The 12,506-nt window shown below is 44.7% G+C and overlaps 1 protein-coding gene across 6 annotated transcripts in view; it reads right to left on the bottom strand.

The window, feature by feature from the left end:
* Positions 1-532: 532 nt before the first annotated feature.
* Positions 533-12,506, bottom strand: part of LOC308465911 (uncharacterized protein) — a 35,877-nt gene continuing 23,903 nt past the window's right edge. For 2 of the 6 annotated variants that reach the window (XM_080986316.1, XM_080986317.1), the window contains exons 2-6: positions 6,155-6,657; positions 5,878-5,977; positions 5,111-5,190; positions 4,705-4,831; positions 533-2,963 (exon numbers count right to left, since the gene is read on the bottom strand). In XM_080986316.1, coding sequence (XP_080842442.1) covers positions 1,720-2,963; positions 4,705-4,831; positions 5,111-5,190; positions 5,878-5,977; positions 6,155-6,565 — 1,962 coding nt within the window. In that variant the 5' untranslated portion in view covers positions 6,566-6,657 and the 3' untranslated portion in view covers positions 533-1,719. Of the gene's footprint in view, positions 2,964-4,704; positions 4,832-5,110; positions 5,191-5,877; positions 5,978-6,154; positions 6,658-7,147; positions 7,778-7,825; positions 7,907-12,506 lie in introns of those variants that run through there. The other 4 variants (XM_080986315.1, XM_080986314.1, XM_080986319.1 and 1 more) reach the window with 4 other exon arrangements.

Raw genomic sequence — 12,506 nt, 5'->3', positions numbered from 1 at the left:
CATGCACAACCCCAGACACCTGGTGTCAGGGCTAAGCCAGCGGGCCTGAGACCAGGAGTAAAATAATTCTGTCTGTACTTGGATGTTTCCTGTAATTTCCTTCCATTCTCTGGACCAGACTTGGGACTCCTGCGCACTTGGAAGCTGCATGTTACTCTGCCACAAAGGGGCCAAGTGCTATAGGCGCAGGCTGGTCCCACCTCATAACCACAACAGGTTTTGGTTAGGGGGGTTTCCCCCATGGGTTGTGGGTGACTGAAGAGGCTCCCTTTAACCTTTAGAGATGATTCCTGCAATGGTTAAGTCCAGTTTAGAAGCTGGGTGTTCCAGTCCAGGCACAGGAACCTGTTAGGATCGTCCTACTCTCGTGTAGGCATTCCTGACTGGCATGTTCTCTCCCTCCTGATTGATCAGGAGCTTCAAAAGCGTTCTCCAACCCGAACATCACAGCAACTGATGCCTTGGAGACATCAGCACACTCAGGGATCCGCAGAGTCTTCGCAGTTTGCGTAACAAACTCAGAAGCACAGCATTTTGGCTAATCTACATTTATTTACATATAATACACTCAGAGCATTCTGCTTTAGCTCCTTCATCTTTCTATCAGACAGCAAAAAGAGAAAGAACAAAGGACAATAGCCCTACTTCACAGAACACAGTAATACCAAAACATCCTGTCTCCACCACTTCCCACACTGTGGAATGAAAACATACACCATAATGTGATAGACAACAATCCCATGACTGCAGGCACAGGGAATTAATCTCCAACAGAACTGTGATCTGCCAGACTCATCTTTAGCAGCAGCAAAGCCCAGCGTCGTGGCCCCTGTCTTTGGACCAATGATCCATTCTTTCAGGAACTTCTGAAATGTTTTATTTTTATTTCACGTGGTTGTTTTGACAACTGTGCTATATGCTTGAAATTTTTCACTTTGCAACATAAACAGTTGTGCATATCTATTAATTCATTTTAAACATTACAGGATTGTGTGTTTTATTCCATGGCGCAGGACCTGGGAGATAAGGCAAAAACATAAAACTGAACAATAGCATCACAAGAAGTTAAAAACTAGTTAAAAGCCAACATTACAAACAAACAAAACAAAAACTAGCATCAAAAGACACTTGTAGGGGGTGTCCTCTAAACCAGTGTTCCCCAACCTTGGGCCTCCAGCTGTTTTTGGACTACAATTCCCATCATCCTTGACCACTGGTCTTGCTAGCGAGGGATGATGGGAGTTGTAGTCCAAAAACAGCTGGAGGCCCAAGGTTGGGGAACACTGCTCTAAATGGTCTGGCTGAATAGAGATGTTTCCTTCCACGTATCATATATGTGCAGATGAGAACTGGATTTGGCTGAAGCAAACAAATTGCTTACTGCTGTTCACAACATGTAATACACAGAGGACTCTTTCTCCCTCGTGGATGCAATTCTTTGCTCCTGGCATGCGCTAAAGACTTTGGAGAATCAAGGAGAAGAGTAGCAAGAGATTCTTAGACCTAACCTTCCCACAAAGAAAAGTCTGAATTCAACACCTTGGCCACTGATTCCACCTTGCAGATCTGGATACATAGTATGAATAGTATGGGACACCAGGTTTGCACTCCATGGATTTGAGAGGCAAGGCTGACTTCTCTGCTGGGTTGAAGAAGCACAAGAACACTGTTGCGATACAAATTATAGTCTACTAAAATACAATCACAACACAGCAATTGCTATGGTTTCTCCCCACAGTGAGTTCTTTGATGGGAAGTGAGAGTGCAGCTGTGACGGAAACACTTTCCACATTCCAAGCACTGATAGGGTGTCTCCCCTGTATGAATTATTTGATGGGAAATGAGAGTCTTACTGTGACGGAAACTCTTTCCACATTCCAAGCACTGATACGGTTTTTCTCCTGTATGAACTCTTTGATGATAAGAGAGATGACTACTGTGGCTGAAAGTCTTTCCACATTCCAAGCACTGATAGGGTTTCTCCCCTGTATGACTTCTTTGATGGGAAGTGAGATGACCATTCAGACGGAAACTCTTTCCACATTCCAAGCATTGATACGGTTTCTCTCCTGTATGAACTCTTTGATGGGAAGTGAGATGTGAACTTTGACTAAAGCTCTTTCCACATTCCAAGCACTGATAGGGTTTCTCCCCTGTATGAATTCTTTGATGAGAAGTGAGATCTGAGCTCTTTCTGAAAGTCTTCCCACATTGCAAGCACTGAAAAGGTTTATCCCCTGTATGAATTCTTTGATGGGAAGAAAGACTGGTTTTGTGACTGAAGTTCTTTCCACATTCTAAGCACTGATAAGGTTTCTCCCCTGTATGATTTCTTTGATGGTAAGAGAGATGAATGCTCTGAGTGAAGTTTTTTCCACATTCCAAGCACTGATAGAGTTTCCCCCCCGTATGACTTCTTTGATGGGAAGTGAGATGACGATTCAAACGGAAACTCTCTCCACATTCCAAGCACTGATAGGGTTTCTCCCCTGTATGAATTCTTTGATGGGAAGTGAGATGTGCACTTTGACTGAAGCTCTTTCCACATTCTAAGCACTGATAGGGTTTCTCCCCTGTATGAATTCTTTGATGAGACGTGAGAGAAGTGCTCCGACTGAAGCTCTTTCCACATTCCAAGCACTCAAAAGGTTTCTCCCCTGTATGAATTCTTTGATGGGAAGTGAGAGAGCAGCTCTGACTGAAGGTCTTTCCACATTCCAAGCACTGATAGGGTTTCTCCCCTGTATGACTTCTTTGATGGGAAGTGAGATGAATGCTCTGAATGAAGCTTTTTCCACATTCCAAGCACTGATAGGGTTTATTCATGATGGGATTTATTAGATGAGAAGTGGTCTGGGAGCTCTGAATAAAGTTATCTTCACAATCTGAGTATTTATATGGCTCCTCTACGGTGTGGATTCTTTCTTGGTCCCCCTTGTTATTAATTTCCATTTCATCACCCCCTGCAATGAAAAAAAACAATTATTTTTAAATATTTGTTTGTTATTGAAAGATTATTCAATCATAAAGAAATTATGTTTCCGGCGGTGGGAAATGGCTGACTCCCACAAGATCGGACCCCAGCCATGCTGATAATTCAGGGCAGATATGGGGGCAATTAGCCGTGGCGGCCTCCTCAGGGTAGGGGAGGACTGTCTCAAAGACCCATGGATTGTCCGAGATCGCCAGCATACTCTAAAGTGCAGCCAGCAGGACACTGGGTCAAAGAGCATGGTCACGGCTGGCACTCTCCGATGTCACTCCTAGAGCCAGACACATCTGTTTGGGAATTAAAATAGATTTGAAAAAGAAACAGACATGGTCTGAATGGAAAAAGCCGGGGGGGGGGGGACGGACACCTGCTGAATGTAGTCTCTGGTGTATAAGCTCGGACTTCAAAGAGATCCTCATCATGGTGTGTGGATTGTGGAGGTGATTGGTATGCTTTTCTTCTCCTTTCTTAAGATCAACAATTGGTTTTTCATGCTAAGCCTCATTTAAACAATTGGGACTCATGAGCAGCTTCTTTTTTTTAAGACTTGAAATGTTTGTTAATGAGGAGAACAAAGGATTAAAATGGCGGTCCCCTATTACGCAGTTATGGAAAATTTGAAATCCCTCCCTGATTAAGAGAAACAGGAAATAATTGTTGGCTGACTACAATGGTTTGAGACAATATTTTGGATAATATACAGTGCAGCTGTTTGCAAAATATTTTTTCCATTATGAACATGAGAAAAGGCTAAATGGATGTCTAGCAGCCCCCCTCTAGGGCCCGGAGGGGGGACTGGGTGGCTTCCAGGAAGGCTGATCGATCGCCAAATGACTGATACTGACATGACAGGATCACAGAGCCAGAGACAAAGAAGGTTGGAGAGATAAATTCAAGATATGGAAATATCGATGAGATGCAGGACTGAGATTTGGATATGCTTTGAGGTTCAGACTGTGGGAAGTCGTAAAATCAAAATTACAATTTGGAAGACAAATTGATCTTTTTATTTTTATTGGATTATGATTTGATATGTTGATTGGATGTTTTTTATTGGAAAATTAATAAATGCTCTAACAAAAAAAGAAATTATATGATAAGAGAAAGAAATAAGAGAAAATAATTTTTAAAGAGGGAAAAATGGTGGAAAAATGCAGTGTAATAGACTAAGTAGGTTATTATATCCTATAGGGTATAATAAGTTATTATATAGGTACTGAGTAATATTGTTACACTAATACAGTATATATAGACAGACTAATTAGAGCCTCAGGAAGAACAACCGTTCAACTATTCATATTCAAGAGGAATAACTGAAGGGAATTAGATGGGAATTCTTACTATGGAGTTCACTGCCTTTGTTGGCTGGTATTAGCTGATATATTTATGAGAACCTGAGATTCAATTAATTTTGTTTGGTGCAATCATGGAATCTGCTCTGTATCCACTGTCAGTTATCTCTTTAGTCAACCAAAATAAACAGAAGCAAAAACACAAATCTGGCAGAAGCTACTTCAACCTCCCTACCCGCTCTGACGGATATTCACAGACAACACCGCCAATCACCCTCCTTTCCAAGTGATTTCTGGGGGCGTTAGATTTCCAGGTGGTGCAGGTAGTGCTACTGAGTTCCAGCCAAACCTTGCAGATTCATTGCAAGGAGAGAGACATGGAATTTCAAAACAGATATGATGATCCTCAGAGAGCCTTACCCAGAGAATCCAGGAGCCCACGATTCTCCTCCATGACCTCCCCATGCATAGCTCTCTGGTCAGGATCCAGCAACGCCAACTCCTTGTCCGTGAAATGAACAGCGACATCCTCAAAGCACACCAGACCCTAAAAGAAAAAGGGACATGTCCTTCTCTTAGACACCATAAAGATGATCTACCACACATTGCTCCGTTGTTTTCTGCCTGTTAATTGCTGTGTTGTTTAAATGGGATTGTTTTGCTCCACATGGTATGAATGCTTATTTTAACATCTTGCTGGAATTACTTTATTATTTTAATGATGGGTCCTAATCTTTGTGTAAATGGGGGAACTCCACATTTTTTCTTCCAAGCATTCTGGCTGCCCCACCCCTCGGTCTCACCCTACAAGTCTCATGCCCCCTACCTGATCTGCTTCTATAGCCGTTGCTTCCCCTTCTCCACCATGAAAAGACACATGAGGTCTTGCTGGCATCATCCGGTCACCTGCCAGAGACAAATGGAAATGGGAAGCCATGAATGCCTGCTTCTCTCTGAGGTTCAGGAGTGCATCTCTAATTACAGGTGGACTTTTGAAGAAGTCTACCCTACTGAGATCGTGAAGCTGAGGCTCCAATACTTTGGCCACCTCATGAGAAGAGAAGACTCCCTGGAAAAGACCCTGATGTTGGGAAAGATGGAGGGCACAAGGAGAAGGGGACGACAGAGGACGAGATGGTTGGACAGTGTTCTCAAAGGTACCAGCATGAGTTTGACCAAACTGCGGGAGGCAGTGGAAGACAGGAGTGCCTGGCGTGCTCTGGTCCATGGGGTCACGAAGAGTCGGACACGACTAAACGACTAAACAACAACACCCTACTGAGTGCCTTTTGACATTTGTACACCTTTCTGCTCCTTTGAGTTCTTGGCACCAACAGCCTCCACTGGTGGAGGACGGGAGGGGCAGGGGAGTGTACCGCTCCATGGCAGTGGAGTGCTATCGCGGCCACATCTGGACGTGTGCCGTACACCTGCCCCGCCCCCAGGATGTGCACCAGCCATGCCCCCGCCTGCTCTCCACCCCCCCTTCCAGAGCCGGCAGCTCCTCCGCAGACAGCAGAAAAGAACTAACAGATTACAGTAGTTTATAAATCCCCACAATGTGACCAAAGAGAGAAATAACTCCCTCCTTACCTAGTGGTCTCTCCCTGGTGTCCATCGGAGTCCTCTCTGCCTCAGAGGAATCAGGACCCATTTCTGCCATCAGATTCTTTCCCGGAAAGAGCAACAGAGACTCAAATGAGAGAATGGAGAGAACAATTAGAAAAGGGTTTTGCAGAGCTAAACACTTTACCAGATCTCATTCCTTGGATCCTATCCATAAAGGGATCGGACATCAGTAATGCATTTTGGGATACTCTCCCTCTGGTTTGGAGCCCCTTGGGAAAACCCAGAGGAAAATATATCTCACCTGATGCTCTGCCTGCTTCCTCTCCTCTGCCTGACTCAGGAGAAAACCTTCGGCCAGGGCCACCGCTTGTGAACTGGTCTCTGCTCCACATTCCCTCACCCAGCTCTCTATCTCTGGTGGAAGGACAGCCAGGAACTGCTCCAAGATCACCAGGTCCAGCATCTCCGCTTTCGTGTTCCTTTCGGGCTTCAGCCACTGACAGACAAGGTGGTAGAGTCGGCTGCAAACCTCTCGGGGTCCTTTGGCCTCCTGGCAGAACTGCCTGAGTTGCTGGCTCTGCACATCTGAGTGGAGGGTGTCCTCCTCACCCAGGATCTTCCCCACAGAGTTTTCCCAGAATCTCCCAGTGCTCCCATCTTCAATCGCATGGCTTCTTCCTGCTTTAGGTCCCACCGAGTCTTGCTCATCCATCTGTGCTCTCAGGAAGCTTCCAAGAGATTAGAAGGAGTCCCTTTTTTCTTCTGCAAAGTTCTTCCCGTCCGAATTAGAGGTGCTGGCAAACCCTACAAAGCAAATGCATTGTTTTGTTATAAAATTGGCACTCTGTCAGGATCAGAAAAATGTCCCCAGACTTTTGGGTGTCTGGGGGGACTTTGGGTGACTTTTGCTAGCAGTCAAGGCTGCACTGCACTAAAGCCCAGACTCTGAACATCTTGTGGTTGTAAGTTGTTTTAATAAAGACTCCAGAAAAACAACAACACACCATCAGAATTTTTCTCAATCTGGCTGGTCCAAATATAAATTTAAGCATAGCAATAGAAATATTATTACTAGTAATAGTACTACTACTATGCCGCCCATCTGACTGGGTTGCCTTAGCGGCTTCCAATAAGATGAACATCAAACACAGTAAGACATCAAACATTAAAAATTTTCTTCATCAATAGAGCAATTATTCTCCTCCCTTTGAATCCCGCCTCCTCTGAATTCAAATAGACCAAGACTTTATGTTGTTTCATTGGTAGCAGAAGAGGAAAAACGACTCTTACTCACACTTAATCTAAGCACAACCGCAAGGGCTCCTGACAAGGCGTCTGACTATGGAATGTGGATTCCTAATCTGTTAATTCTTCTCTATCCTGTTTCGCCTTTTTCTTTTCCAGCCAATTCATGAAGCTGGAACTCACTACAGTGGCCACTAATAATGAAACGTATGTTGCAGATATCCCTGCACATTTATTACGATATTTTGTGATATAGAAATGATGGGAGAGGATTTACAATCGGAGAACTATTGAATGGGAAAGGACCCTGAGGACCATATTGTCCAGTCCCCTGCGATGAAGAAATCTTCACCCAACTTGGGCACATACCCATGACCAAGCAAACCCTCCCCTTTCAAGGATGGGGGGGGGGCTTTAGCTCTGGGGGGCCTCTCCCTCCCCCCCTTCTGTCCTCCCTTCTCTAGGAATCCAGCTTAGTTCCTTTTAACCCTTGGCGAACGGAAGGCACCCAGCTTTCCCCTCTATGGAGAGCAGGAGCCCACAGAGAGAGGCTTTCTTCTGGGGAGGGTGGGACCCCCTTGGCAGGCAGAGAGGAGCAGCAGCTTGAACAGAGAGGAAGGAGGGAGGATGCTCCCTGCCTTGGGGGTCTCCCCCCCCTTGAGTATCCTCCCCCTGCAGCCTCCCTTCTCCCCCAGGCGCCCCAAGGGGGAAGAGAGACGAGACTCACTGGATCCCAGGAGGGGCCACCGAGGCAGAGGACGAAGGAGGAGGGGCTTCCGCTCTGGAGGACCTGGGACCCCCGCCCCCACTTCCTGGCCTCTCTAGGACTCCAGCTCGGCTCCTGTTAACCTTTGGCGAGCCGAGCGCACAGAGGGCAGAGGAAGCTCTGAGGAGCTGCGCATGCTCCCTGCGGGCGACCCAGGGCCTTCTCTTAAAGCGGGGAAAGGGGGAGGCGGAGGGAGGGCGGGGCAAGGACCCGGGACAGGTGCCATTGTCACGCACCCCCAGTGGCTCTCCTAGGCAGCTGGTTCAACAGCGATATCTTAAGGCAGTGGTTCTCACCCTTCCTAATGCCGCGACCCTTTAATACAGTTCTTCATGTTGTGACCCCCAACCATAAAATTATTTTCGTTGATACTTCATAACTGTAATTTTGCTACTGTTATGAATCGTAATGTAAATATCTGATATGCAGGATGTATTTTAATTATTACAAATTGAACATAATTAAAGCATAGTGATTAATCGCAAAAACAATATGTAATTATATATTGTGAAATATTTATTTCTAACTACAAATAAATGAAATTTTGTCTTGAAGCATGGTGTAGCATGGGTAACAGTCTTAATATAACAACAGTAAACTACATTGCTACATTTTGCAACAGTATGTGTAAAAAGCCAACATCAGTGTGTAGGTTGAGATTGCTTCTTTATCACCAGATCAGAAATTCTCAGGGCCGTCTTTGCAAGAGCACAACAAAGATCATCTTCCACAACAAGTCTACTTCTCTATTTAGACTTGATAACCAACAAGCTGGAAAACCCTGTTTCACAAAGATATGTTGTGGGAAATGGAAGAAGAAGGTGCAACACAGTCTCAGAACAGGATATGACTGCGAACACTTGATCCAGAATTTTGTAACTGGCATTGTAGAGAAATCAGTTCTCGCTGCATCGCTGTTGATAACTTCAACAAACTCCTCTTCTGCTGTCTCAGGAACATCTTCACCTTTGACTGTGAATGGGCTTCTGGCAAGTGCAAATGGGGTGTCAGGTAGATTTGGAAAGTACAATGAAATTTCATCTGCAAGCAAGTGCAAGTTTTCTTTCACAGAAATCCTTTTGTCTGGTTCAATGTCATGTTCCTCAAAGAAAGCAGATAAGGTAGGCAACATGTAAATTTTATTTTCATCCAATTTTTTTTGCCAAAGCTGAAGTTTAATTTGGAATGATCAGATCTTTTCAGACAAATCGAGGCATGTTGCATTTGGTCCTTGCAATGATAAATTTAACTCATTCAAGATGGCAAAGATGGCAGCCAAGTAAGCTATTTTCTGCAGTTCACTTTTATTGCTGAAAAGTGCTTTGAACGGCAGTCTTGCTTTCTGATTTAAAAACGTTTTGAGTTCACCAGGAAGCTCAAAAACATGTTTTAAAACTTTTACTCTCGACAACCATCTCACTTCAGTGTGAAATAGCAGAGCATTGTTCGGCACATCCAACTCATTGCACACTTGCGAAAACAGGCGACTGCTTAAAGTGCTCGCCTTTACAAAATTGACAGAACTTATGACGCTTTTCATTACTTCTTGTAACTCTTGCGGCAGCATCTTTGTTGCTAATATTTGCCGATGAATCATATAGTGAGTTCCAATGATTTTGGTGACTCATTCAGTACCAAACGTTGAAATCCAGATCGACATCCTAGCATAGCTGGAGCACCATCTGTGCAAACACCACAAACCTTTTCCCAATACATCTTATCCTCTTTCAGAAATGAACCAGCTGTTTCAAATACATCATGTGCAGCAGTTGTCATTTCAAGAGGTTTGCAAAAAAGAAACTCATCTTTAAAGTCACCATAACTATATCATTAATATACCTCATGTAAACCAGTAACTGTGAACAGTTTGCAATGTCTGTAGATTCATCAAGCTGGATACTAAATATTGGAAGTGGATCAGATTCAATTTCCTGGATTACCTGATCAAGAATATCAGCAGACATGTCATCTATAATTCTGCGGACAGTGTCATTAGATAAGGAAATTGTACTCAATTTCATAACAAATTCATCTCCAGTCATATCTCGAACAATGTCTTTGGCTGCTGGCAACAGGAAATCCTCAGCAATGGTGTGAAGTTTCATAGCTCTGGCGATTCTAAGTGCCACCAAATATGAAGCTTCAACGGCTGCTACGTTTTGTTTGTGGTACTTGCCACCAGTGGCAAGTCTGGACTGTGGAACTGAAAAGCTGTAACATTGTGATGTCTAACGTGTTTTCATTCCAGGCCGAGAAGCCCAGCTGATGCAACGTGGCTGTTATGTTTATGTCAACAAACAGCGTGCGACCATCCAGAAGAACGAAAGCGACATTATAAATGGCTTGTTCTTACTATGTTGTAATGTATGGGTCTTCCAGATTGCTGATGTCTGACACGAAGATAGTCAGGTGTACCAGTGCTCAAGACAAAGGAAAAGGGGGAGGCAATATGGGCAATACTGAGTCTACTGCTGTTGCTGAAAGTGAGGTGAGTCCCATTGATACAGTGAAGGATGTGCACCTGATGTGCAGATCTGAGACAGCTACCACCAGGTATGCTCAGGAGTTTGCTAACACAGCTGTTGCAGATTTAGCTGTGGCTAGTGGCTCGACACAGGTCTTAGAACCAGAAGTATTGAAAGGGGTACAGGGTTTGTCCTCAAAGGGTGGGAAACCACACCCAAGGACTGTAAGGGTGAACACTGATTCCTCAGAGAGGAACAAGGCTAGGCTTTGAGTCCCAACAAAGCCAGATGTGAAACTTTTTGATAGTCAGGAGAGCTATGACACCAAGACTAGTCAGAAGTGCAAGATGGTAAGGCCCAAGGCTTATCCAGTAGCAGGTAGCTCCAAGGGTGGAACGGGGGATACAGGTGTTACGGTAGAATCTGGGTGCAAGGCTGCTCTGCCACCCAGCTCATCGGACTAAGTCCGTGGGTCCCTTTGGAGGAAAATGAGCTCAGCCGGAGACAGGAGCAAGCTGCAGAAGATCCAAGTTTATTGCGCAACAGGTTCAAGGCGAGATTGAACAGCGAGAAAGGGGTGACATGAACTTTTGAAACTTCCCTCCATGTCCCAGGATACAGTGCAAAATACATCATAGTTACATCATGAATACATTAAGGAGAGGTTGGGTTACACAGATTACATCACGAATACATTAGGAAGAGGTTGGGTTACACCGGATTAACATATGGAGGAGGGAGGGGGGAATATACAGAGCTGGAGATATGCGCAGATAAGCACATCCTGAGTACCGGTGATGAGAAGACAATGGTACATGTATGCATAGTCTGCCATCTGGCATTGCCCGGAGGAAAGGCTTGGCAGGGTGATTTGATAGGATTAGACTCTTACTGAGAGTACGTGACACTTCGCTTGAGGGATTATGGAAGACAGGGGAGGTGTCATGGAGTCCTAGAGAAACTGAGCCGATTGGCACCAGAAGCAAGAAAATCGGAGTTGTGGTTGATTTTATGCAAATTTCTAAAGATTTTAGTCCATTTTATATTGATAATTGAGATCGGAAACAAAATAGATACATTGTAGCGAGATTTGACACTTTTATGGGTTCACAAGTTTCGATTCCATTGTTCTCCCAGCGGGGAGCCTCAGCAGCTTGTCAAGAGGTTAAATGAGGCGTGCAGGAGCTCGCTGAGCTAGCTCTGCAAAGACGAATGCATGGTTCTGATTGGGTAGAACGCACCCATTCAAGAGATACAAAATGTCTGTATACACGGTCTACTAATGGAAACAATACAGCGGGTATAATGAAAGGGAGACATAAGGCGTTTTGGGCTTATTTTCGCCCGGTCTATTTATTCTAGCAAATGGACGTAGGGAAAGGAGGAAGGCACTTTTATTTATGGGGTTCGGAGTTAAGTGTGGTGCTTGTGTAACAGTGTGGGGGCTGAGGGGTCCATATGGGGCTGGGTGCCCTAGAGGTCATCACCTCAGACCCTCTGGTGACCGGCAGAAGGGGTGAAGAAGACATGCCCCCCGTTCCGTATCACAGGGGTATACTGTGTGTATGACATCTGTATGTTTGTTGCAGTTACACTGATGACTACAACATGGTTCATGAATTAGGGGAGGATGTTGGGGATTCCTGCTCCGTGTCTGCAGTCATGGGATTGTTGTCTATCACATGACAGCGTATGTTTCCATTCCAGTGTGGGAAGTGGCAGAGACAGGATGTTTTGGTATTACTGTATTCTGTGAAGTGGGTCTATTGTTCCTTGTTCTTTGTCTTTGCTGTCTGATGAGAAAGAAGAAGGAGCTAAAGCAGAATGCTTTGAGTGTATTATATGTAAATAAATGTAGATTAGCCAAAATGCTGTGCTACTGAGGTCTGTTATGCAAACTGCGAAGACTCTGTGGATCCCTGATGTCTCCAAGGCATCAGTCGCTGTGATATTCGGGTTGGAGAAAGCTTTTGAAGCTCCCAAACGATCGACCAGGAGGGAGAGAACATGCCAGTCGGGCATGTGTCTCTGCCAGGGTCCTACATTAGAGTAGGATGCTCCTAACATTCATAAGGGATTTTATTTAGTTTAAGCTTGAATTTTGCTATAAGAAGCTGATGATCTGAGCCACAGTCCGCTCCAGGTCTTGTTTTTGCTGACAGTATCGAGCTTCTCCA

The sequence above is a fragment of the Podarcis pityusensis genome, assembly GCF_964106645.2.
Source record: "Podarcis pityusensis genome assembly, chromosome: 2".
Lineage (NCBI taxonomy): Eukaryota > Metazoa > Chordata > Lepidosauria > Squamata > Lacertidae > Podarcis > Podarcis pityusensis.
The sequence above is the reverse complement of the archived record's forward strand: the minus strand, read 5'-3'. Positions and strand labels throughout refer to the sequence as shown.